At 40.1% G+C, this 27,511-nt stretch overlaps 1 protein-coding gene across 2 annotated transcripts in view; it reads left to right on the top strand.

The window, feature by feature from the left end:
- TTC39C (tetratricopeptide repeat domain 39C) overlaps positions 1–27,511 on the top strand; it is a 142,866-nt gene that overhangs the window by 72,920 nt on the left and 42,435 nt on the right. For both annotated transcript variants that reach the window (XM_011988077.1, XM_011988078.1), the window contains exons 3-6: positions 247–375; positions 3,373–3,487; positions 14,702–15,056; positions 16,874–17,042. In XM_011988077.1, coding sequence (XP_011843467.1) covers positions 247–375; positions 3,373–3,487; positions 14,702–15,056; positions 16,874–17,042 — 768 coding nt within the window. The remainder of the gene's footprint in view (positions 1–246; positions 376–3,372; positions 3,488–14,701; positions 15,057–16,873; positions 17,043–27,511) is intronic.

The following is a 27,511-nucleotide window of genomic DNA, read 5'->3' as shown; positions in this document are numbered from 1 at the left end:
ATTGTAGAACAGTAATGGCAAGGACATTTATTAACCATATTTTTTTCATGATGATGTGATAGAGGTATAATCTTATTTCATGTTGAGATTATAGTTTCTTTAAATGAATAGATTGTGCCATAACATTGTGATTCTTTTGCTTTCAATAAATAACTTAAGTGTCTTTTTATTTGGAGTTTTGTAATAAATTGGCTTAAATTTTCTGATACTGATTCATTCATTCATTCATTCATTCTTTCTTGGAAGAATGCCATGATGACATTTGAGGAAGAAAAAATGCAGTTGGCATGTGATGACTTAAAAACCACAGAAAAACTATGTGAAAGTGAAGAGGCTGGAGTAATTGAAACAATCAAGAATAAAATTAAGAAGAATGTAAGTACTGCGGCTTTAGGTTGTGGACTATGTGCCACTGATTTAGAATATCACTTTTGTTCATTTAGAACAAAAGCTGTTTGCTTGGTTTTGTATTTAGAATATGACTGAAAAACCACAATGTTTCTTATAGTTTTTGGTCATATAAAATGTATCTCTTATAAAAACAAAAGCTGCTTTCAGTCCTCCAGAGCCATTCAGTGTATGTTCTTTTGATATCTTAGAATCATCTTCTTCCATAATGGGCCGTGTGGCAAGGGCTGTTTTAATGAGGTTTTCCTATATGTAATTCAAGTAGGATACGATGACAGTTGATGAATAATAGAATTGCATTTTGGTATAATTCTGGAATTCAGCTGTTTACCTAATTTTCCCCAGGCCTCACCAGCCTTTGGTTGCAAATAGTCATAATACCATCAGAATCCAGTTTTCCTGACTTTCCCCTCACCATTCCAGTGCAAAAGTGCTAGGCTATGGAGAGGCATCCTCCTAACCCTGATGTTACCCGGAGTGCCCAAGGGTCTTGCATACGTCACTGACAGATCAGTCTGTTGGATATAGTCATCAGAAGCCACCTGTCTTCTGCTCCTGCATGCCCGTGCCCTGCCTATGAAGCATCATAGGAGACTGCTTCACCTCTGCTCTTGTTTATGGTGTCCACCATGAGAAAGCCACTGATGGGCCAAGGGTCCCACCTCCTGATGCTCCAGAGGGCCAGAATTTTCCTAGCTTCCTCTCTCTCCAGCCTGACACATCCTGCACAGCAGATGTTGTTACAAACGAGGAAACAGAAGCATCTTGACATTTTCCCAAGTGAATAGAATAGTGAGTGCTGGGGCTAGATTTGGAACAACAGTGACCACGATGGATTATGCTAAAATCCAGAAAAAGGGAAACAGATCATTCTGGTGTGTCTGTGTGTATACTGTTGACATATTTGCAAAAATCCTATTATTTCTTCTGTCATTGTGATAGCATATAAAGGTATTTAACTTATTTTATTCAAGTTTATTTTGTACTAAGAATGCAGAATGTTCTATTCTGGAGTGTTCTATTCTTCATTTTAGAAATATTATGATAAAGACCAATGTTTTATAATGTCTAATCAATGACCAAGCGCTGTTGACTCTTTTTCTTAAATACCTCTGGAATTCATTGACTGCTCTCCATCCTCACTGCCATCTCTGTAGGTCAGACACTATCCCACCTGTCTAAGACACATGGGTATTTCTGCCTCCAGTCTCATGGTTCTTTAATGTAGGGGTCCCCAACCTCTGGGCCATGGACCTGTACTGGTCTGTGGCCTGTTAGGAACCAGACCACAGGGCAGGAGGTGAGCTGAAGGGCGAGTGAGCATTGCCACCTGAATTTTGCCTGCTGTCAGATCAACAGCGTTATTAGATTGTCATAGGAGCATGAACTGTCTATGCAAGGGATCTAGGGTGCACACTGCTTATGAGAATCTAACTAATGCCTGATGATCTGAGGTGGAACAGTTTCATCCTAAAACCATTAACTCATCTCCTCCCAACCCCCTAACCCAGTCCATGGAAAAATTGTCTTCCATGCAGCTGCTCCCTGCTGCCAAAAAGGTTGGGGACTGCTGCTCTAATTCATTGTCCATAATATAGTCACTAAAATGCAAATTTCTTGCTTGCTTGGTTTTCAGTGGCCCCCCTCACCAGCCATTGCCGTTATAATAAAGTACAGACTCCTTAATGTGGCTGACTTGGCATTTACGTTTCCTCTGCCTGGAACATTCTCCTCCCTCGTTTCCTGGTTCCTACTCCTCTTTAGTTCTTTCTAGGTGTCCTTTTCCCCAAGGACTCTTGCTTGAGGCCCCCTGCCCTGTTAAGTGTGTCTCCTACAGGTTCCCGTAGTTCCCTGTCCTTACCCTTCAGAGAGCTTTCCACAGTACACAGTAATATGGTCTATTTTCCTCAGTAGAATGAAAGCTTACATGTCTGCCATCAGTATCTAGTACCATGTCTGGCACCTGTGTTAATAATTAACATTTGTAATGAGTCCTTGCAATTTAAAAAGCATTTTCACATTCAGTATCTCATTAGCCCTCCCAACAATCCTGCACAATAGATGCTATTACAAACGAGGAAACAGAAGCATCTTGACATTTTCCCGAGTGAACAGAATAGTGAGTGCTGGGGCTAGATTTGGAACAGTGACCATGATGGATTATGCTAAAATCTAGAAAAAAAAGGAAACAGATCATTCTGGTGTATCTACTGTGTATACTGTTAACATATTTGCAAAAATCCTATTATTTCTTCTGTCATTGTGATAGCATATGAAAGCTATTTAACTTATTCAAGTTTACTTTGTACTAAGAATGCAGAGTGTTCTATTCTGGAGTGTTCTGTTCTTCATTTTAGAAACATTATGATAAAGACCAATATTTTATAAAAAGTGACTTGACTTTTTGCATATTTGTATTTATATGACATATTTCAAGTACTGTTTGTGATTTATTCAAAGTTAATTTTAAATTCCGGAATATTTTCTCCTTAATGGAAATGTAGTCAGTTTCTGATCTTTACATCTCAGTTGCATGCCTGAAAAGAATGCCCCTGATGTTATCCTACCTGAAGACAGGTGGCTGCAAAGTTGACTTTTCAGGTTATCTACTTAAGGAATATATTGTACTTTTAATGATTTTTATTTTGAATAAGAAAGACTTTTTTTTTTTTTTTTAAAGGTGAAACTGAAGATTTTTGTTGCTTTTCGTATTCCGCATGAACTCAGCTTGTATCACTTAGAATATTTTTGTCTTTGAGTTACAGGGCTCAAACAAACAAAACAAAGTTAGACTAATGGGAATTTGGAGCTGCCAGGCTCATAGGATAAATTTGTTCTTGGCTTTGAGTGCCAGGTTTCCCAATTCCTATGTAAAATTATTTTGTACAATAACCTAATACTGTTTTGGGGAACTAACATTGTTGTGTGTGATTTATCAGTGTGGACTTTCTTTCTGCCAAACAGGTTGATGTCCGAAAATCCGCCCCCTCTATGGTTGATCGGCTTCAGAGGCAGATAATCATAGCTGACTGTCAGGTGTACCTGGCTGTGCTTTCATTTGTAAAACAAGAATTGTCAGGTATGCTGAAGCGTTATTCGTAATGATTTTCACTATTCAGTGCACACAATTAGTAATACGCTTTTTAAAGAATACCTTGTATTTCAGTCTTTGAAAACGTGGCGCCTCTTTGGAGCATGATACTGATTTATTACTGGGGAAATTGAAACCACAAGTATTTAATGTGTGTTTAGTGGAGCAGTTTTTGTGCCAGAGTCTGTCTCATCCTCTTGTCTCAAGGGAATTCTGTCATACTTACAGCAATTGCTAGTGCCTTTTATATGTATGTAGATGTATAATAGTTTTTCTTTGTGGGAATCAGGTTGTGATCATAACCTTTAAAGTGAAATGTAACTGGCTTAAATTTACGGTTTTCAGGAAGTTGTTATTAAGGCCTGAGTGCCTTCAATGGTTTCACGTATATTAGGAGATCGTTAAAGATCATTAAAGATTTGCTAATATAGTGGAATTACCTGCATTTTAACAAACTTTAGTGAGGGATATAAACTAATTTCTTAATTAGTCTGTCCAGGACAAACGCTTTCTAGGTTTAGCTTTAATTTCTTGAGTGAAATAGATTCAAGTGAGCCTCTAAAGCTTGTCCTATGACTGAGTCTAAAATTGACCTAATTATTTTAATTATGTGGTTATGGTGGTCTCTGATATTGACAGCAGAAACTTGCCATTTTGGTAGATAGAATTTACTTGAAAAAACTGAAAATTCTAAAAGGAAATCAATTCAAATTCACTGTCAGAAAGATATTTTCTCCTAAACCTTAAATGAAGGATATATTTCTTTTAAATTATAACATACTCTTTTCTTTCTAGCCTATCAGAAGCCAGTTTTTCCCCCCTTTTCTTATTTCTCTTGCTGTTTCCATCTTTGTCTCTGTCTCGTACCAGGGTTGCTTTGCTTCTGTTTCGCTGAAGTCAAAAGTGGAATTTAACTTTTATTTTGACCTCTGAAATTTGGACTTCTAAATATTGATCTTTCTTTTAAAATATGTTCTATGATGTACATTCACTGTTTGCTTTGGTTCAATAATAATTTTTCTCCTTAACCCTCTTCTCAGGACTCTTCTAATAATACCTTACTTATATGGTCAAGAACTCCTAGCTCATGTGAATTTTCTATAATGCAGTGATGTCAAATCCCCCATTTGGAGTGCACTGCTGACTCAGATACAAAAGAGTACCGGAGCTTATCTGGACCTCATTGGTCAAGACAAGAGCTCTGTGATTTTGTACTCCCTTTTCGTGACACTCAAAGACTCTCGTAAGGAGCTAATTTTAACCATTAAGAAAATATCTGGCCAGGTGCCTTGGCTCACACCTGTAATCCCAGTACATTAGGAGGCTGAGGCAGGCGGATCACTCAAATCAGGAGTTCGAGACCAGCCTGGCCAACATGGTGAAACCCCATCTCTAATAAAATACAAAAATTGGCTGGGTGTGGTGGCAGGCGCCTGTAATCCCAGCTACTTGGGAGGCTGAGGCAGGAGAATCACTTGAACATGGGAGGTGGGGGTTGCAGTGACCTGAGATCACTCCACTGCACTCCAGCCTGGGTGACAGAGCAAGACTTAAAAAGAAAAAGAAAGAAAAGAAAATACCTGTTGAGAGAGGAGAATAAAGCAAATGTAATAGAAGTTAAAGTGTGAGAGTGTATCAGAACTTTTTTCTTTTTTTTGAAATGGAGTCTCGCACTGTTGCCTGGGCTGGAGTGCAGTGGCACGATCTCGGTTCACTGCAACCTCTGCCTCCCAGGTTCAAGCAATTCTCCTGCCTCAGCCTCTGGAGTAGCTGGGATTACAGGTGCCTGCCACTACGCCTGGCTAATTTTTTGTATTTTCAGTAGAGATGGGGTTTCACTATGTTGGTCAGCCTGGTCTTGAACTCTGACCTCGTGATCTGCCCACCTTGGCCTCCCAAAGTGCTAGGATTACAGGAATGAGCTGCCGCGTCCAGCCAGAACTTTTTAAATGAGTATATCTGTCTTTCATTTGTTCATTAATCATTGATCTATTCAACAAATAATTATAGAGCACATGCTGTGTGCTAAGTACTTAGATAAGCAAACACAGACCTAGTCCCTGCCCTCGTGAAGCTGAGAATTATCAGATAATAGTATTTATATTTAAGATTATTCTGATTGTAAAATTACTAAATATTAGTATGGAAAATTTTGGAAAGATAGAAAGCAAGTCATCATCTCCAATTTCAACACTTAGAGAAAATCTCTTTTTGTTAATAACAATCTGCTTTATATTTCTTTATCTTTTATGCAAAATTGAATCTATAGTATTTTGTATCTTATTTTCTCTTTTTCAATTATACTTTGGATATTTTCCCTATGACTCAGTTTCAGAACATAATTTTAAATAATAGTGTGTTAGTTTGTCATATGAATATGCCCTAATGCATTTAATCAATTCCTCATGGACATTTAGATTGGTGTGCATTTTTGGGGGATATTAGTGAGGTTGAACATGCTTTTGCATTTTATCCATAAACTATATTTCTTTCACAAATTATCTTCACAGCCTTTGCCTATTCTAATAGTTTGATATTATTGTTACTTAATCCTGTTTATCATAGTATTTGACAGCATTCTTGGTTCTTCCTGAAGTCCTGTGATTTATTGAATATGATATTGACATTGAAGTGAAATTCTCATAGGCATGAAAGCCTTGGGTTGTCATAAACTTATGTAGTGGTTATTGCTTTGTGAATAGCTCAGTATTTGTTTCAAACAAAAACAACCAACAGTGTGCTCTATTTGCCTTTCAGACACCCAGTGGGTTATTAAGCTACAAATAATTTGTTTACTTCATTGTTGGGATCTGTATTTCTTAGAAAACATTTTACATGGATAATTTTCTTGGGGGGAAAAAAAACTCACAAAGCTCCTTGTTGGAGATGTTTGTTAATGGATGGCCCTCCCCACCCCTGGAGCAGGGCAGCACTGAGGGGCCAGGGGCACACACACAGGCCAGAGCTCTGGTAGAGATGAGCCAATGTGAACTTTTTAATGGTTCATACTTTAAAAAAAAAAAAAAAAAAAGACAGTTTCTTGCTCTGTCATGCAGGCTGGAGTGCAGTGACAAAATCTCGGCTCACTGCACAACCTCTGCCTCCCAGGTTCAAGCAATTCTTGTACCTCAGCCTCCCAAGTAGCTAGGATTACAGGTGCATGCCACCACTCCTGGCTAATTTTTTGTATTTTTAGTAGAGACGGGGTTTCACCATATAGCCAGGCTGGTCTCGAACTCCTGCTCTTAAGTGATCCACCCACCTTGGCCTCCCAAAGTGCTGGGATTGCAGGCATGAGCCACCATGCCCAGTCAATGCTTCTTTTAAAAGAACTTGTGTTTATCTCATTTAAACTTCCTTATAATGAATTACTCCGTCATCTCTTTAATTTCCCATACTATTTTATATCTTTTAAATTCACTCTATTATCCAAGGGTCTTTTATTGCAGCAAGAATATATTACTTTTGTGGTAAAAAGAAATTATTTTTAAAACATATTTTATGGCACTTGCCACCTTGTTTTATTGTAAGTTTCCTTTATTTCCTTTTGGATTTGAAGAGAGGGCCCATGTCTTTCTCACCTTTGTATTCTTGACGACATATATACTCCAGTTTTCCTTAGATGAGATTGTTTTCCTGCTTTGACAGGTGAGACAGTTGTGGTTAAATGATTTATGCAGCTTGTTGGTAATAACAGAACCAGGGCCTGAACCATGGTTTTCTCGTTTCCTAACTGAAATCCTGGTGCTGTCCATGTGCTTCCATCTTAGTTTGGCTGCTTGTGCTACCACCTGCCAAGTGGCCCAGAAACCTGGGTTTCTTGGAGCCTTCTCCCTCAGGTGCTCCCTGTGCCCTGGGCTAGAATAGTAGCCACACTGCCTCTTGCTCCCCTCTGGGCCACACTCTCTGTTGCTGCTAGAGCATCTTTCCAGAACCGCTTAAACCTATGCTTTAAACACTTAGCTGGCCTGCCTCACCTGCAAGGCAAGGTCTGAATTCCTTTTGTGCAGAGCATTATAAGACTCTTTCCCAGCCCCCTGCCCTTCTACTACCTCATCTAGCTGAGCCGAGGTTCTCACACTTCCCTGAATACCCCCTGCTGCCTTGAGCTTTTATTCACCTTACCCTGTCGGTGTGGAACACCCCTACCCCCTTTATCTTTCTCTTATGCTTAATCAGGTACAGCCCAGGCCTTCCTCCTTTGTACAGCATTCCCTCCTCATGTCAATCCTGGTTCTTTTTTTTAAGAGGCAAGGTCTCGCTCTGTCACCTAGGCTGGAGATCATAGCTCACTGCAGCCTTGAGCTCCTAGGTTCAAGTGATCCTCTTGCCTCAGCCGCTTGAGTAGCTGGGACTACAGGCACGTACCACCACACCTGGCTAATTTTTAAAAATGTTTTTGTAGAAATAGGTGTCTCATTATGCTGCCCAGGCAGGTCTTGAATTCCTGGGCTCAAGCAATCCTTCCACCCTGTCCTCTCAAAGTGTGGGGATTACAGGTGTGAGCCACCATGCCCAGCCAATCTGGCCTTTGTTGTGCTATTACTTACATCCTGTACATCACCATTTACCGCATGTATTGCATAGCAATACTCATATATATTTACATGTCTGCCTAAAGCGTTAGGCTACATGCTCCTTGAGGGCAGGGACTGTGCAATCTATCTGCTGTTTTACCTCTTCTCCACATATGTTGAGCATTTCCTGTGTGCCCACATGCTGTGAGATGATAGGTGCTGGTAGTCTAGAGATGAATGAGATGCACCTCATGCCCTAGGGGAACTCATGGTTTGGCAGTAGGAAAAAATAAGTAAGTAAATAAATTCTAATTCAGGAGGATACTTCAGTCATAGGCACATAAGTTAGTCATAGAGGTTGCATAGGGAACAAGTGATTCTGAATCTTTGGGAAGATCAAGTATCCCTTATCCCTGAGGAGGGTTATAAAGAATGAAGGTCCGTTTCCTTCTCTGTGTCCTTAGACCCTGGTAGGATGTTTTTGCCTAGAACATGGTGGGTAGATATGAAAATCCATTTATGCCTAGTGTTCCATTATTGGAATGCTAAGCGTGTGGGAGTTATTTATATCCTACTGTTCAAGGCTATTGCCAAGATCTGATTGCAAAAATTCAAAAATTTGCAACCTCAGGCAAAATTAAAGGGAGGAAATGGAGGAAAGGTAATGCCATTCAGGAAGATATTGGGATTGGAGAAGTGAGCCTATTGGAAGTCTGTTGGTGACATATGAAAAAATGCTCATCATCACAGGCCATCAGAGAAATGCAGATCAAAACCACAGTGAGATATCATCTCACACCAGTTAGAATGGCGATCATTAAAAAGTCAGGAAACAACAGGTACTGGAGAGGATGTGGAGAAATAGGAACACTTTTACACTATTGGTAGGAGTATAAACTAGTTCAACCATTGTGAAAGACAGTGTGGCGATTCCTCAAGGATCTAGAACTGGAAATACCATTTGACCCAGTGATCACATTACTGAGTATATACCCAAAGGATTATAAATCATGCTGCTATAAAGACACATGCACACGTATGTTTATTGCAGCACTATTCACAATAGCAAAGACTTGGAACCAACCCAAATGTCCATCAATGATAGACTGGATTAAGAATATGTGGCACATTTACACCATGGAATACTATGCAGCCATAAAGAGGGATGAGTTCATGTCCTTTGTAGGGACACGGATGAAGCTGGAAACCATCATTCTGAGCAAACTGTTGCAAGGACAGAAAACTAAACACCGCATGTTCTCACAGGTGGGAATTGAACAGTGAGAACTCTTGGACACAGGAAGGGGAGCATCACACACTGGGGCCTATTGTGGAATGGGGGGAGGGGGGAGGGATTGCATTAGGAGAAATACCTGATGTAAATGATGAGTTAATGGGTGCAGCACACCAACATGGCACATGTATACATATGTAACAAACCTGCACATTGTGCACATGTACCCTAGAACTTAAAGTATAATTAAAAAAAAAAAAAAGGTCTGTTGGTGAAGGTTAAAGATAACAAGGCAGTGGGCTGACTGGTGAAAACTAAATCATCTTTTGTCCTTCAAAGTCTTGGGCAAGGCACGGTGGCTCACACCTGTGCACAGTGGCTCCTAGCACTTTGGGAGGCTGAAGTGGGTGGATTGTTTGAGTCTAAGAGTTTGAGACCAGCCTGGGCAACATGGCAAAACCCTATCTCTACTGAAAAAAACAAAAAATCAGCCAGGCTCGGTGGCGTGTGCCTGTAGTCCCAGCTACTCGGGAGGCTGAGGTGGAAGAAACACCTGAACTTGGGAGGTCAAGGCTGCAGTGAGGTAGGATAGTGCCACTGCACTGTAGCCTGGGCAGTCCAACTGAGACCTTGTCTCAAGAAAAAAAAAAAGGTCTATTATTTGGGTCACAAGAGAGGCAAGCCTGAATTACCTTCCATCACGGGTTAACCAGTCTCCTTCCAGGACAGTTGAACAGACAGGCTTTAGTAGATGCTTGCACCAGATACAGTTCCCATGAAAAATTACAAAATTTAACCAAGAACAATTTAGTGTAACTTGATACTCCCATTTTGCAAGCAGCTCTTGCCCTTTGCCAGGGAAGACTTCTACCCCCGTATAGGGCAGGGTTTCCTCTTGCCTCCTCTGTCTCTCAGCTAGTTGTTGCCTGGTCCTCATGAGATGGGACAAATTGTCTGTTGCCCAGGCTAGAGTGCAGTGGCACAATCTTGGGTCACTACAACCTCTACCTCCTGGGTTCATGCTATTCTCCGGCCTCAGCTTCCCAAGTAGCTGGAACTACAGGCACCTGCCATCATGCCTGGCTAATTTTTTTGTGTTTTTTAGTAGAGGCAGAGTTTCACCATGTTGGCCGGGCTGGTTTTGAACTCCTGACCTCAAGTGTTCCACCCGCCTCATCCTCCCAAAGTGCTGGCATTACAGGCATGAGCCACTGTGCCCGGCCGGGTCTGTGGTTTTCTGCTGTCTCCACTTCCTTCCACAGACACAGAGATAACGACAGCTGAATGATTTATACTTGACCTTTCAGAGCAGCCAGATGAAAGGCTGTGCGGGGTGTACGGCTCTTCAATAGCGTGTTCTCTGCTTGTTGGGAAGACATGCACTCAGCTGCTGTGTCCTTGTGTGGAGCTGCTGGAGCGGCCCCTGTAGGAACCACGGTGCAGAGTGTGCTGTTCTCTCTGCCGCATCCTCCCCCAGCCTCTGCCTCCTCCTGCTTGGCCTGGCTGTGGCTGGAATTTTTGCTTTACAGAGTGTGGGATGGAGAGTAGGGCAAGTCCCGAGAACCTGTTTCAGTGCCAAGTTGGATGTAGAATGTAGTAAAAGCAAAGCCTCTCTCAACATGGGCATTAAGTTTGTTGTGACATACTTCAGTTTATCATCTTTGACTCAGCTGAAAAGGTTGGGTTCCGTTTCCTTGGCTCAAATTAAGGACCTTGCAGCTTGTTACCATAGACTTTAACATATGCTTTCAGACATTGGCACCTATCTTAGGCACAAAATTAAAGATAGATTGAACTCATTATATTCTTATTCTAGAAGAGTGGGGTTTTCACCATGGAGGTTTCTGTTAATGTTTTATTGATTTAGTTCCACGCACTCAGGAGTGGATGGATTCTTAACATTTGTTTCCATTCTACCATCCATTTCTATAGTTCCTCACCTGAGGTCAGAATTGTTAGCATTCATGTCTGTAATCGTGGTCCCTTCGACGTCACATTGAGAGATGCCGTTTCTCTGGGAGCAGGTGTTCACTCTTCTGTTGGGCTTGCACCCTTTTGTCCCGGGGTGTCCCCTGCTTCACTCTGCCTCCAAGCCGCTCGCCCATCTGCTCCTTCCTGCCGGCGTTCCTGCTTCTTTCTCCTGGGGCATTCCCTTTCCCTTAGTGCAAGCTTCACTTCCTTTAATAAAGCTGAGGAAGCCTGGAAAATACAGGATAAAATGGAGTTAATTTGACTCCTCCAAATTTCCAGTGAAGAATGGGTAGGAGTAAAGTGTTCTTCCAAAATCCTGCAATAACTATTTTGTACTCTCTAATTTATTTATGTGTTTACTACATGGAAAACTAGTGACAAAAAAAAGGAGATAAAAAAGAACAATTCACTCATCATCTCAGCATTATTTGTTTTCACTCTTTTTATATATGACCCAGTAGAGCATTTAAATATATATGTTAAGTTGCATGCTTATTTTTTCCTTTGTGTTTATTTTCTTTTCTAATTTTATTGTGGGCATTAGGCAGGATTGGACTATGTTTTATAGTTCTTTGCTGTTCCTCAGATGGCAAGCACAGTGCCAGGCACATAATATAAACAGTAGCCAGTCGATATTTTTCGGGTTTTACAGATTTGTTTAAAATATGCAGCCTGTGATTATTTGTTTTGAATTAGATTCGAGTTGCCTCTGTGTTCTCAATAATATACATTCTAGTTTCTATTTTTTTTTTTTTTTTTTCTGCTTTTCTGTTAAATCTTTGGCTTTTTGGATTGTAACTGAGCATGATCTTTCTTGTTTCTGGGCATGCTGGATCAATCCAGACACTTAAAAATCCACTTTGTCAGTATAAAACAAGCTTCAGGGTTTTCTCCAGGCTTTCTTTTCCCACAGTGCTTCCATTTAGGAGGGGAAAACGTCACTGAGCCTCTTAAAGGAAGGATCTCTGTCTTATTTCACTTCGATTCACCCAGAACAGTGCTTGAAATGTGGTGTTTGTACAGTAAATATTCTTAAGTAGAACGAATGAAGAGAAATTGTTTCAAATGTATTACTTTTATTATTTTAAAGTTACTAAGAAAACTTTGTAGATTAATTTGTTTTACTTGTTCATTCTATCCTATAGCATTCTTTTTAGTGGAGGTAGACTATAGAACATTAATCACCCAGAAGTTGTAGGATAGTTGTTTTTAAATGTGGTCCCATGGGTGATATGTTCACCATTTGTCAGAAAGTTGATGCATTTAAGTAAAATAATAGCTTAATACCATGGATTGGGAGTGCCCCAGACCACCCCCAGGTTTGATGACTTCCATGCAAGACTCATCTTACAGTCATATTCTCAGCTGTGACTTCTTACAGCAAAATTATGTTGCATGCTCATTTTGTCATTTGTATTGGTTTTCTTTCCTAATTTTATTGTAGATATTTGGAGGACTTAGATTATGTTTTGTAGTTCGTTTGTGTTCCTTAGATACAAAGGAAAATCAGCAAAGGGAAAAAGCACATGGGGCAGCGGAGTCCAGGGGAGACCAGGCACAAGCTTTCAAGGCTTTGCTCTCTGGGGAGGCACACAGGGTGTGCTCATTTGCCCCAGCAATGAGTTATGACAACACAAATGAAATGTCACCAACCAGGGAATCTCATTAGACTTAGTGCCAGAGTTTTTATTGGGGATTGATCATTGTAGGCACCCCTACCTTGCACGTAGACAAATTCCAGACTCCCAGAAGAAAAATCAGTGTTCAATGTATATCATATTATTTGTGCAGACAGTTTAGGTGCACACAGTGAGCCACTCTTATCAGTCTTGGAAATGGTAAGAACTTTCCCAGAATCCAAGCTCCCATTCCATCCAAGGGCCAACCTTGTTAGCAGTTCTATTGAATGATAGCAGTCAGGCCGGCTGCATCAACTCTTTTCCACACATCTATTCTTAGATCACTCTCAATTCCGGGATTGGGTGGTTGTAAATCAGATTTTATTTTATTGCATATATTTTCTGAAATTTAGAAGTGCCTTTCTGAAAACCTCTTTTCCTACTGTTCTGAAGGGCCTGAAAGTCTGACAGTTCATGTTGTCCATTTGTGCATGAGGGTTGGAGTTGGTATCGTATTAGTAACATTGCCAAGTGGATAAGCTCTCTCATAGTTATGAGAGAACTGTATTTTACGGAAAATTCCCTACAGAAAATCCTTTCCTCAAAAATGCGATGATGATACGCTCAGATAGTCCCACGTAAGTTGACCTCCCACAACCCTTCCTACTCATCTGAAAGCAAAAATATTCCTAGGAGGAGTGGACAACAGCAGGGTCCTGACAGGGGCCAGTGGGGGAGGGAGGTTTAAAGATAAGAGATTTGTACCTTCTGCTGTGCAGTAACTTTTTTATTGCTGCTTCACTGTGGTTGGGGCAGTGGATAAACCCCAATTTCATAAACCAAATAAAGCCATTCTGATAAGGTGTGGTTAAGCCACACAGTAGGCCTCAGATATACGTGAATTTAGAGGTCTTTACATTTTGCATTTAACATGAATGACTTTTTTGATAATAAACTGGAACTATTTGTTTACCCAGTAAATATTAATCTTTTTTTGCCGGCTTGTTTTATTTTATTTTATTTTGTTTTATTTTATTTTATTTTTGACAAGACACAATGCTTGGTGCTTGGGTATACATTTTTTTCTTTTTTTTTTTTTGAGACAAGATCTCACTCTGTTGCCCAGGCTAGCGTGGTGTGGCACAGTTGTGGCTCACTGCAGTCTTGACCTCTAGGGCTCAGGGAATCCTCGCACGTCAGCCTTCCAGGTAGCTGGGACTACAGGTGCACACTACCACACCTGACTAAATTTTGTATTTTTTATGGAGATGAGTTTTCTCCATGTTGCTCAGCCTGGTCTCAAACTGCTGGACTTAAGTAATCTGCCCACCTCGGCCTCCCAAAGGGCTGAGATTACAGGCATGAGCCACCGTGTCCAACTTCAGCTAGAAATTTAATTGTCACCTGACCAAGACCAAGAACTTGCTTTTAAGGAGGACTGTAACACAGGGTATACAAATACAAGGATTATAAAAATGTTTATCAGGAAAGCAGTATAGTAATTCAGAAACGCAATGGAGGGTGTCACAGAACGCATGAAAAGATGTTGGATTCAGGTGATGCATTCATTCATTCAATGTATATTACATACCATGCTCTAGGTACTGCATGAAGGGCTTCATAGAACAAAGAGCAGAAAAACACGTGCTTACCAATCATCAGCCAGTGTAGTGAAGGGAGAGTGATGAGAAATAAGATGTTTAAGTAAACACTGTAAGAAAAGTGGGTGCAATCGATAATACTTTTTATGTTTTTTAAATTTTTGGCTTGATTTTCAGGTTACTGTTCAGTATCCTTTACTCTAGAAATAGAAAAAGTTATTTTGAATGTTTTTGAATGTTTTCTCCCTTTCTCTTTTTAGCTTATATCAAAGGTGGGTGGATCCTTAGGAAAGCCTGGAAGATTTACAATAAATGCTATCTGGACATCAATGCCCTTCAGGAGCTGTATCAGAAGAAGCTAACTGAAGAGTCCTTGACTTCTGATGCTGCAAATGATAATCACATTGTGGCTGAAGGGGTGTCTGAGGAGTCTCTAAACAGACTGAAAGGTGCTGTTAGCTTTGGATATGGCCTTTTTCACCTTTGCATATCCATGGTGCCCCCAAACCTGCTCAAAATCATCAACCTGCTGGGTTTTCCTGGAGACCGCCTACAGGGGCTTTCTTCACTGATGTATGCAAGCGAAAGTAAGGACATGAAGGCCCCTTTAGCTACGTGAGTAGCTGTATTGCAATGCTTTGGTAGATAATATAGTCTTGAAAGTAAGTAAACGACAATCAAAGACTTTAAAGGAAACTTCAGGTAAAATGTTTGGTTGGTTGACAGGATGCTGTGTCTTACGTCTTTCAGTGCAACACCAAGGACTGTGTTCTGTGGTCATGGTGGTGGTTCTAAGCTGACTTTAGTTAGAGAACAAGGCGTTATTCACGAGTCTCACAAGTCATGTATTTTAAAACCTCAAATGATTTTAGAAGCAGTTTTTGTGACTTTGACCATAGTCTGTGAGATTCATGATTCTGATTTTTGGACTTAGGAGGTACAAATTTGATAAGCTCTTTCTGTGGTTCTGAAATTTTTATTCTTATACAGAATCCTCACATTGGGATATTTTCCTTGATGATTCAAGGTGGTTTCTTATACGTGACATGGATATTTTGTGCTCTTCCACTAAACTGAGTCATATTATGTTCCTTGGTTTAAACTTAAATAATAATTATTTAAGCAGGAGAGCATGAGGAAGCTGATATCACTATCTAGAACAAGAATTCACCAATTTCTACATCAGTTAAAAGTGATGTGATTTTTGTTTGTTTATTTTAGTCTGGCAAATATCTACCATTTGTAAGTTGAGTAATTTAACAAGATTCCGGATATTCTTTGTCTAACCTTACAGCACTTGTCAACATTTTCCCCAAAAATGTTGATATCCCAGAGGACCTTACTTGTATCAGTATTGAGAAATTTGGATGTTAACTTTTAATCAACTGATAGCTATTTAAAATATCTTTAATTTTTCATTAAAAAAATGATACCTCCCTAAACTCATTAAATTACACAGTTGTCCTTTATTAATGTGAATTAACAGGATTGTTAACTTGTGATCATTTGTCTGTTTATATCTTAATATTTTATGCTTGTCTCTGATAAAGAAATGAATAGAATTAATAATGTAATTAGTATGAGATCCATTAGAGAACCACATTTTATAAGCACACCATAAGTATGCATTTACATAAAAATATTTGACATGTCGGTTAAACATTTTTGTCTGTTTCTTAAATCAAATCCCAATGACTGTTTTGTTTACCTAGTTTAACATGGCCATTTTTGTTTTAAGTAATGAGTTTGGGGCAAGGGATCTGAAGTAGTTTATTAATTTGCTTGGTTTTTAAATTGAGCATCTTCAAAGGCCAGAGAAAGAGCCCTTTGTCTTATCCTCTCACCAATTTTAACCCAATTTAGCATAATTTGTGTCTGTGGTTTCTGTATTTAAATTTATTCTTTTTAAAAAATTTTCTTTTTCCTTTTGATCTATTTATTTGTACATGATATTTAAAGTTAGATTCTGGGTTTATACCCTAAGTTTTGTGAACACAAGAGAAAACATTTTCCTTTTGCCAAAATAAATAAATATATAAATAAATAAAGCCTTTATTACAAGGGAACAGTAAATTCATGGTGACCAGTTACCTTTTCTAATTGGTACATGGGTGAGTAAAGTGTAGAATTCAGAGATTTATGTCAGCCATCTCTTCAGCGATCCATCTAGAAGGCTCAAAAACACCGAATGCTCCTGTTACTTTATTCTCCCCTGAGGGAAGGGTGTCTTGTGATTTATATATTGTGCTAAAGTTGCAGTTTTCCAAATATTAACATTAAAATGGGGAAAGTCTCTGATTTTACTTCTTCAGAGACTGCATGGTAAGCTTTTTGGAAAGAGTAGTATTGGAAGAACACATACTGGTTTTTTGAAAAATGGAAACGGTATAAGAAAAGTTATGTGCTCAACGTTTCTCTCCCTCTTGCTCTAGATTAGCTCTGCTCTGGTATCATACTGTAGTCCGCCCGTTTTTTGCCTTGGATGGCAGTGATAACAAGGCAGGCCTGGATGAAGCCAAGGAAATTCTCCTTAAAAAAGAAGCTGCTTATCCAAATTCTTCCCTCTTTATGTTTTTCAAGGGACGGATACAACGACTAGAGGTACTGTACCTTCCTCATCTTTTTAAAATAAAGCCTCTGATGATCAAATCTCTGATTCTCACTTGAGGACTGGTATCAAAACGAGCCAGAATGTCACAGGGCCCGGGAGCATTTTGTTCTTTTGCCTTTCCTTGCATCATTGCTAGGGAAGACTCTTCCAGGAACCCAGGATGTTAGTCAGTTACCTTCTGTTCGGAAGATGTGGGCGAAGTAGGGGTAAGATTCCTCATTGCTAATGACACAAGATTGGTGCACTTCCAGCTTAAGGCATGTGAGCATTATTTAATCGCTAGTTGAAAAACACAAAATACAATTTTTTTCCCTCTCTGAGTTACTAGTAATCTCTTTCTACACTTTGATCTTGGCTAACAATTGACTTATACAAAAGTTACTGCCTTAAATATCAGGGCAACATGAGCTTTGAAATATTAGGAGATTTTATCATATTTTCATGTGCTTAATTTGGCTCAGTACTGTGTCAAGAGCTTTACACATGCTCTTCCATTTCCTCCTCAGAACAACCCTGTGACAGAGGTATAAAATTGTCATCTGCATGTTATAGAAGAAATAAACAAGAATCGGAGAGGGCTTCAAGTAACTTCCTGTGCTTACCCAGTGAGTGGGCCCGGGTTGTCTCACTCCAGAACCAGAAATGCCCTGGCCTTTGGAGGAGTCTGCTTCTCCTTTGCATGTCTTTTTTTTGAGGCGGGGTCTCGCTGTGTCGCCCAGGCTAGAGTGCAGTGGCGCGATCTCAGCTCACAGCAAGTTCCTCCTCCCGGGTTCCCGCCATTCTCCTGCCTCAGCCTCCCGAGTAGCTGGGACTACAGGCACCTGTCACCATGCCCGGCTAATTTTAGTAGAAACGGGGTTTCACCGAGTTAGCCAGGATGGTCTCGATCTCCTGACCTTGTGATCCGCCCGCCTCGGCCTCCCAAAGTGCTGGGATTACAGGCGTGAGCCACTGCATGTCTTTTTATCTGCTTGTTTGAGGTTATGAGGATTTGTGGAAAAATGAAAATATAAGAAATGAATCATACCTATGAAATAAGATAGCTGTTAGAGTAGCTGCTCCGTCTACATTCTTACCAGTAGTTATTAGTGAATCAGTTTGAGATTTTAACTGATAAGTGAATCAGTTTGAGGTTAACCAGGCACTCTGAGAAATCAGCCCCCATGAGTCCTTTTGAAGATTTTTGCCTAGAAATGCTTTTATGGGCACAGGAATGATTTGTTATTTTTGGGGTGGAGATGCAGGCAATGGAGTGTATATTACTTTTCCAGTCATTTTTCTCCTTCATAAAGTGACTCCTTAAATCTGAAGACCTTGCAGAGCAATTTTCTAAGCACTTTATATATGGACAATGTGTTTTAGAGATTATACTAGCAGTTGAAAATTGAGATATAAGCTGGGTACGGTGGCTTATGCCTGTAATCCCAACACTTTGGGAGGCTGAGGCAGGTGTATCACCTGAGGTCAGGAGTTCGAGACCAGCCTGGCCAACATGGTGAAACCCTGTCTCCACTAAAATTACAATAAACTAGCTGGACATGGTGGTGCATGCCTGTAATCCCAGCTACTTGGGAGGCTGAGACACAAGAATCACTTGAACCTGGGAGGCAGAAGCTGTAGTGAGCCAAGATTGCGCCACTGCACTCCAGCCTGGGTGACAGAGCAAGACTCTGTCTCAAAAATAAATGTATAAAAAAAATGAAATTGAGATATAGTACAGAAATCCCACCAACATCTGAATTATTTAAACTTGTCTCCAAATTGTTTTTCTTCTCATTATCTTGAAATTGTTTTTCTTTGCATTAAGGCTCGTGAGCCTTGGGTTGTGTTTCTCCCTTTTTTCTCTCACTCTTTTTTTTCCTTTTCCTTTTTGAAATGGGGTCTCACTCTGTTGCCCAGACTGGAGTGCAGTGGCACAGTCATAGCTCACTGCAGCCTCAGCCTCAACCTTCCAGGCTCAAGCGATCCTCTGACCTCAGCCTTCAAAGTAGCTGGGAGTACTGGTGTGCGACACCATGCCTGGCTAATTTTTGAAGTTTTATTTTTAGAGATGGAGTCTCCCGATGTTGGGCAGTCTGGTCTCAAACTCCTGGGCTCAAGAGATCCTCCATCCTTGGCCTCTCAAAGTGCTGAGATTATAGGTGTGAGCCACTGTGCCTGGCCTCAGGATGAGTGCTTTCTTAGATTTAGATTTCTTAAAGGGCAAACATAAGTTCTGAGTAGCTTTCAACACAATGATACAGGGTTTAGTGTTTAACAGAGATTTGCTGGGTTTAGTGTTTAACAGATGTTTATTACAAGGGGACAGTAAATTCATGGTGACCGGCTACTGTTTCTAATTGGTGCATTGATGAGTAAAGTGTAGAATTCAGAGATTTACATCAGTCATCTCTTCAACGATCCATCTGGAAGCCTAAAGTTTAAAATTGTGTGCAGCAGGGCAGTTAGGCACCTTAGCTTTGGGCATTTGTTAGAATTCTGTCCCTTTATTCTGCTGATGAATGAATGTTCTAAATTGAGTTTTGAAGTTGTTAAACAGAAATGTGAAAACTAGAATTTATATTTTGTTATGCTTGCCATTTGAGTTAATTTTTCGTTTTAAAACAAAATTGCTTATCTTTTGGTTAAGCCAATAACTTTTTTTTTCCAAAAATCTTACTTTGACATGGTTTTAGTTTGTGCCACGACTAATTCCTATAAAGGATTGAGTGAACTGAAAATAAGCAGTCATTCCTTGTTGTCAAGATGGTTCTAGAAATAAGGAAGCCACAGCTTCATCAAAGGATTCCTGTAAATGTGGTTTTTGGAGGTACATAGTCCACATTATAGCTTTTAGTAGATATGTAGTCTTTTGGGAGTAGATAATTGTGATCAGAGTGCAGAGGGTAGATGCTAGAACTCCTTCACAGTTATGTGACTTGCTTACTTAACTGGTATTTAGTTTTAAGAAAAAACACACAAGGTCTGTGACTACTGTTACTTTGTGAGCTGTAGCTTTAGGGCCAGACAAAATATGATGAGTGTTTCTCTTTGGCTCTTCCCAAAGGCCCAGAGGACGAAAAGATTTTAAGGCTAACTTGAAATATGGTTGTTATTAACCTCAAGGTGCCCGGACAGCAGTGTTTCATTGATCTTCCCAGGTATGTGTAGGAAGGTGTCAGAAATGACAGTGTCATCCTTCATTTGCAGATGAGGAACTCTGCCCAGGGAGGCTGTGATATAGCTCTTGCAAAAGGCTTTTTGTAAGGTCTCGAAGGCCCTGACTCAGTTTATGAAACATACATGACTCCTTCCAATGAATTTGCTTACAAAGAATTTTTTTTTCTTTGCAGCGAGCATTTAGGTTAGGAATAGGGCCCCCTGAGCTCTTTTTATCAACACGTACTCACAGAACATGGTCTAGGGGCTCTAATTTAGGGCAGGTGCATCATATAACACCATCTTTGTTTCTTCAGTGACTCAGAATCTGTGAAATTATTTGAACAGCTGCTTTTATGTAAGCTTGCTAACATGCAGGGTGACTAGCTCAATCTGTGCCCGTGAGTGTTCATTCTTCTGTACTCATTATTTTCCAATCCTGTTCAGTGCCCACTTTTTCTTTTAGTTTTGTTTGCTTTTTACGTACTTTGCCCTTCACTGTTTGGGACTCCGTAGAGTGAATATGGGAGGATTTCTTCCACAGATCTGCTTCTGTCATGCCACTTGCATAAACCTTGTTGTGGTGACTTCGCTGTTTTCTGTTACGGCCTCAGTTGATGTTACAGTGAAGTGCTACACCGTGGTCGTGAGGTCCGTTTACACCCCAGCTGGTGAGCACAGGATCCTCTTTGCCAAACTGCAGAAAGAATTCCCTTGTTTCGTTGCCTCCGCTTCTCCCCGCTGCGTGTCTATAGTACCGCGCCTCGAACCTTCTCTGCCCACTCATGTTGTCCTTACAACTGATCCTGTCTTTCTTGACTCCTCTCATGCGACTTACTGCGTTGCTGAGGGGAATGAATGTGTGAATACAGTACCAGCATGTGGCAAACGCTGTCTAAGTAATGGTGTGATGGTGGTTATTATTCCTACTGAGTGCTTAAGCCTGGGAAGTCAGGTATCAAATTTTCATTTTTTTTTTTCTTTTGGGGAAAAAGAACTTGTTTGGTGTTGAGAGCTGTCAATAAAGCAAGGCCTGTGATTGGCAATAGTGGGTATGGGTGTAGCTATAGGAGATGTAGGTACTATACAGCTGTTTACTTATCCCTGAATTTCCACAATGCAAACAACGTTTAGGAGGCTGACCAATGGGTTATTTAGGAATCTCAATTTTCAAATGTGAATTGGTAGTTATAATTTTGATTTTCTGTATTTTCCATTAATATTCACTTAATTTTCATTCAGTTAAACCTATGGTAGTGTTATATCCATTAAGATACAAGCAATTAATGAGTATTTTTCTTGATTATTTTTATAATATTAGGGACAAGTCTATATTTTCATAAACTATTTTCAGTTCTCTCTGCCCTTTCTTCTTTAAGCAATACAGATTTACACAACTTTTTTCTCTTTCAGCTTTAACAATCTCCTTTGTATGTGGCATGTAAGGATTTGGTTTTCTGTAAATAAACCTTACATGGTGTGACTAGTAATGTAACACACATACCTTACATGGTGTGACTAGTAATGTAACTAATTTTTAATATTATTTACCTCTAAATGAGTGTTCAGATATTCAAATAAATGAAAGTAGTTTTCTATAAAGTTAATGAACATATTCTAACAAAGTTCCTATGCAAATATTTTGAGAACGGTTTTTTTTTTTTTTTTTTGAGACGGAGTCTTGCTCTGTCACCCAGGCTGGAGTACAGTGGCGCAATCTTGGCTCACTGCAACCTCCGCCTCCTAGGTTCAAGTGATTCTCCTGCCTTAGCCTCCTGAGTAGCTGGGATTACAGGCGTGCACCACCATGCCTGGCTAATTTTTGTATTATTGGTAGAGACGGGGTTTCACCATGTTGGCTAGGCTGGTCTCGAACTCCTGACCTTTATTTTGAAACTATCTCCTGAGCTTGAGGCCATACATTGTGAATATCCGGCATGCTGACATTTTAAAACCTTAGGTTTGGTTTTTGGAAATCGAAATCTGAGCCTAGCACAGGTCTGGCCCTCAATGTATGTTTGCTGAATGAATAGATGAGGCTACTTGTAGAAAAATCTATTGCTCTATGTCATTTATTTTTTAAGAAATGACATTGGTTATCAAGGACTATTTACTTTTCTTGTGGCACCTAAATGTGTTTCTGAAGTCAGTTCCAAAGAAGAAGTTGCAAAAATGTCTTGAAAATTGAAATAAGAAGATGATCTCCTAAGGAGGGGTCCACATCAGCTGTTTAAATTCCAGTGTGCTGGCTAAACAATCAGTTTCATTTCTTAAGAGTCACATTTTTATTTCAAAGATGGGATTTTAAAGAACTGAATTAAATTTAATTGAAGTAAAAAAGTAAATACATTAAATGAACTTTATCTTTCATATTTGTATGGGTGTATATTTGTCACATACATATACATGCAAATAGATGTTAACATACACACAGACATAGGTAAAAATCACATTGGTGTCTTCACCTCATCTGCACCTCTCGGCTCCGAGTGAGGTCCACATGTATTGGCGACATCGTCTGTAGCGAGTCAGGAATGGAACAGTTCGGATTTCAGTAAAGACTAGGGTATCCTGCCACGTTGAAGTCATCAGGTAGCTATGGTCCTGCTCTGGGAGCCTCATTATATAATCTTTCTCCTATTTGAAGCTGCCTTGTTTGTTTTTTCTGAAGAGACACAGCCCTCTCTGCCCATCCACCACTCTGTTGTGTCCTCCCCTTGCCTCGCTCCATTCCTGCTGCAAAAGGGACAATGATAGGATGCGCTTTGCAAACCCTCTCGGTGTCTGTGGAGACGGCTTTGATGCTTGACCTTTACGTCGCCATATTCGTGTCGCTCTGGTTTGCCAGTTCCTTTTAAGAGGGTGGAGGTTCTTCCCCCTCATTTTCAATTCCCTGTGAAGCTCTGCGTGAAAGACTTCCTTTACACTTCTGTCCCCGGCGTGCCTGTGTTCTGTCTCTGGACCTTACCTCTGTCCATGACTTTGGGTGCCATCAACTGTGAGAGGTGCCTTTTTAAAGTGGGCTTTAGTGCTTTCTTTCTGTATGTTTATTAAGATAAAGTTCCATTTTCCATCAGTGACCCCCAGAATAAGTGGGAGGTCTCTGTGATTCTTTAGCCCATCAGTTCATCATGGTGACAGGGACAGGAGAGTAGACGTCGACCCCTCTGGTGATTTATTTATCAGATAGAGGAAGGAACAGGGAGACCCAGGGGGATCATGGAGAATAGGGCCAGTGCAGAAGGGCCTGTGCTGTCCCCGGTCTCTGGGGTGTGTTGACATTATCAGAGCTGTTTGGTGGCTGTGTTTCTTTGCATCTGTTGAAGGGCAAGCCCGCCTCTTGTATTTGGAACAGCATGCCTTGTCAGCATGATGTAATGTTTTTATTTATAGGATCAGGAAAAAGGCAATGCAGGAAGAGAAATAATTCCCTGAAGTTCTGTTAATTGTAGTCTTCTCTTCCTCCATCCTACGTGACTCTGTTAATGCTCAGGCACCAAAAAAGAAGGTTTGTGTTTATTCTTAGAGGTATACAAAATGAGAGATTGATTTAATTTGGTGTAGAGGAGATGGAGGATGTATTTGTATCTCACTTTCCAGTGAGATAAATCCATATTGTGTGGCTTAATGACTGTTTACCGAAATGAGAAGATGTTAGTAACCCCAATACACTTGCTGTCCTTTTAACCCTACCTATCTGTTGGGTTGAAAAGCAAGTAGAAGGTTAATATTGATTTATATCCCTAAGCTTATTATGTGTGCCTAAGAGGATGAGCTTTCCCTTGCCTAGCTAGTCCTAAGGGTAGGAGGCAAAAGCATAATCTATTGCTAGGTGACCTTTATAGCAATATTGCTAAACCGATTCTGCCACTCAGCAGCATTAGTGCTGAATTCCATGTCAGTAAGTGGGTTGCTGTAGGGTGTCCTTCTGCTTGCTACAGGTGACAAGGAGATCCTCTCATTTCAAAACACATACATAATTATTTTAAGATGTTAAGCAATTGTCATAAAAGTAACCTAGTGATAATTACATTCTAAGCTATTTTACTTAAAATTATTTTGTAATCTTTATACATATGAGACTTTCTGCGTTTTGTTTACAAATCTGATGTTTACAAGTATTAACATAGTTTTTTAAATAAATAATTGATAGGCAGGCAGACTACTTAGATTTCCCTTGTGTTAATAATCTGCTGTTTTCCTGTCGTTGGGAAATTGTGGCTGGGATATTTGACTGTTGTTTCCCAGTATTTCAGTGTGATAGCAAGTACTGCAATAAATATTTCAGTATATATGTTTTTAGTTCCTTATTAGATTATAGCTCCAGTGGTAGCATTGTTAAAAGCAAGGACTATGAACAGCTCTGTGTAGCTCTTACATGATGAGAAATTCTCAAGAAATAGGGGGCCAGAATATAATTATTCATTATTTTGTGCATGGTGTCAGCAATCAGTACTCTACCCTGTAGTTTCGTTTGCTTATTTTTATTTCCATAATGATACAAATTAAAATAGTTTAACATTTTTTAAAATACTACTGAAAAGATACCCCATGTTTTGTATCAGAAGTCTCAGTATCGTTAAGATGACAATGCTTTCCTAATTGAGCTACAGATTGAATGCAGGGTCTGTCACAATCACAGCATATATATATATATGTGTGTGTGTGTGTGTATATTTTTTTTTTCCAGAAATTAACAAACTGATCCTAAACTCAAGGGACCCAAAATAGCCAAAATAATATTGAAAAAGAAGGAAAAAATGGAAAGTGGAAAAAGAAAACTCCACTTCCTACTCTCAAAACTTACTACAAAGTAATCAAGACAGTGTGGTATGAGCATAAAATAGACATATGGATCAGGGAGAATTACATTTATGATTAATTTACTTTTTTTTTTTTTTTTTTTTTGAGACAGAGTCTTGCTCTGTCACCCAGGCTGGTGTGCAGTGGTGTGATCTTGGCTTACTGCAACCTCCGCCTCGTAGGTTCAAGTGATTCTCATGCCTCTGCCTCCCAAGTAGCTGAGACTACAGGTGTGCGCCACCATACCTGGCTAATTTTTGTATTTTTGGCGGAGGTAGGGTTTCACCACGTTGGCCAGGCTGTTTTCAAACTCCTGACCTCAGGTGCTCTGTCCACCTCAGCCTCCCAAAGTGCTGGGATTACAGGTATAAGCCACCACGCCCAGCGTTATGATCAATTTACTTTTGACAAGGACATCAAGACACATCAGTGGGCAAAGAATAGTCTTTTCAGCCAGGCATGTAGCTCAATGCCTATAATCCCAGCACTTTGGGAGGCCAGGGCAGGCAGATTGCTTGAGCTCACGAGTTTGAGACCAGCCTGGGCAACATGGTGAAACCCCGTCTCTACAAAAAATATAAAAATTAGGCGTGGTAGTGCGCATCTGTAGTTCCAGCTACTCGGGAGGCTGAGGTGGTAGGATGGCTTGAGCCTGGGAGGTGGAGGTTGCAGTAATCCAAGATCATGCCACTGCACTCCAGCCTGGGTGACAAAGCCAGACCATGTGCTGGGACGACTGAGTGTTCACAAATGCAAAGCAATGAAGTTGGACCCTTATACTGTACATGAAAATTAACTCAAAGTGGATCATAGACCTAAATGTAAGATCTAAAACTATAGAACCCTTGGGTTAGGGCCTTGGTTTCCTAGACATGACACTAAAAGCACAGCAACAAAAAAATAAATAAATTGAACTACATCAAAATGAAATATTTGTGCTATAAAAATACAATCAAGAAAGTGAAAAGACAACCCACAGAATGGGAGAAAATATTTGCAAGTTATACATCTGTTAAGGGACTTGTATTCTGAATATGTAAAGAACTGTTACAACTCAATAATAAAAAGACAAGCCAATTTAAAAGTGGACAGTGGATCTGAAGAAACATTTCTGCAAGGAAGATAGGCAATATCATAAATCACTAAGGAAACAAATCGAAACCAAGTAAGATACTGTTTCACACCCACCAAGCTAACTACAGTAGATGAGACAGCCAATAACAAGTGTGGGCAGGGTACAGAGTGATTGGAACCCTCATTCATTGCCAGTGGGAATGTGAAATGGTGCGACTGCTCTGGACCCAGTTCAACAGTTCCTCAAAATGTCAAACTATATGAAACAGCAATTTCACTCCTAGGAATATACACAAGAGAAATAAAAACCCCACTCCATATTATTATCCATAATAGCCAAAAAGTGGCAACAGCTCAGATGTCTATCAACTGATGATAGATAAACAATATGTGATATATTCATACAGTGGAATATTATTCAGCAATAGGAAGGAATTAAGTACAGATACATACCACAGCATGGATGAACCTTGAAAACATGTTATGTGAAAAAAACCAGTAACAAAGACCTTATACTGTATGATTCCATTTATATGACATCTTTAGGACAGGTACATCTACAAAGGCAGAAAATAGATTATTGCTTGCTTCAGTGTGGAGGTAGGTGAAGGAATGGTAGGGAGTGACTGCTGATGGCTACATGGTACATAGTTTCTTTTGGGGGGATGAAAATATTTTAGGCTGAGCACAGTGGCTCACACCTGTAACGTCAGCACTTTGGGAAGCTGAGGTGGGTGGACCAGTTGAGCCCAGAAGTTTGAGACAAGCCTGGCAATGTGGTGAAACCCCATTTCTACAAAAAATTAGCTGGACGCACACCTGTAGTCCCAGCGATTTGGAAGGCTGAGGTGGGAGGATCATCTGAGCCCAGGATGTTGAGCTTGTAGCGAGCCGTGAAGACCCGAGACCCTGTTTCAAAAATACATATTTTTTAAACTTAGATTGAAGTAGTAGTTGCATAACTATAATATTACTCTATGAATAGTCTAAAGACTTATTAAATTGTACACTTTAAGTGGGTGAATTTTATGGTATTTGAATTTTATCTCAATAAAGACGTTTTATAAAAGTATTGGCTGGGTGCGGTGGCTCACGCTTGCAATCCCAGCACTTTGGGAGGCCTAGGCGGGTGGATCACGAGGTCAGGAGATCAAGCCCATCCTGGCTAACACGGTGAAACCCTGTCTCTACTAAAAATACAAAAAATTAGCCGGGCGAGGTGGCAGGCGCCTGTAGTCCCAGCTACCTGACAGGCTGAGGCAGGAGAATGGCGGTGAACCCAGGAGGTGGAGCTTGCAGTGAGCCGAGATCGCACCCCCGCACTCCAGCCTGGGCGACAGAGCGAGACCCCGTCTCAAAAAAAAAAAAAAAAAAAGTATTGAGAGTGTGCATTTTCTGTATGATTTTATACAATCTCTTTTTCTTCAGATGTAAGTTGTTGATT

Source organism: Mandrillus leucophaeus, unplaced genomic scaffold (assembly GCF_000951045.1).
Source record: "Mandrillus leucophaeus isolate KB7577 unplaced genomic scaffold, Mleu.le_1.0 Scaffold322, whole genome shotgun sequence".
Taxonomy (NCBI): domain Eukaryota; kingdom Metazoa; phylum Chordata; class Mammalia; order Primates; family Cercopithecidae; genus Mandrillus; species Mandrillus leucophaeus.
This window is presented reverse-complemented; position numbering and strand designations above follow the sequence as displayed.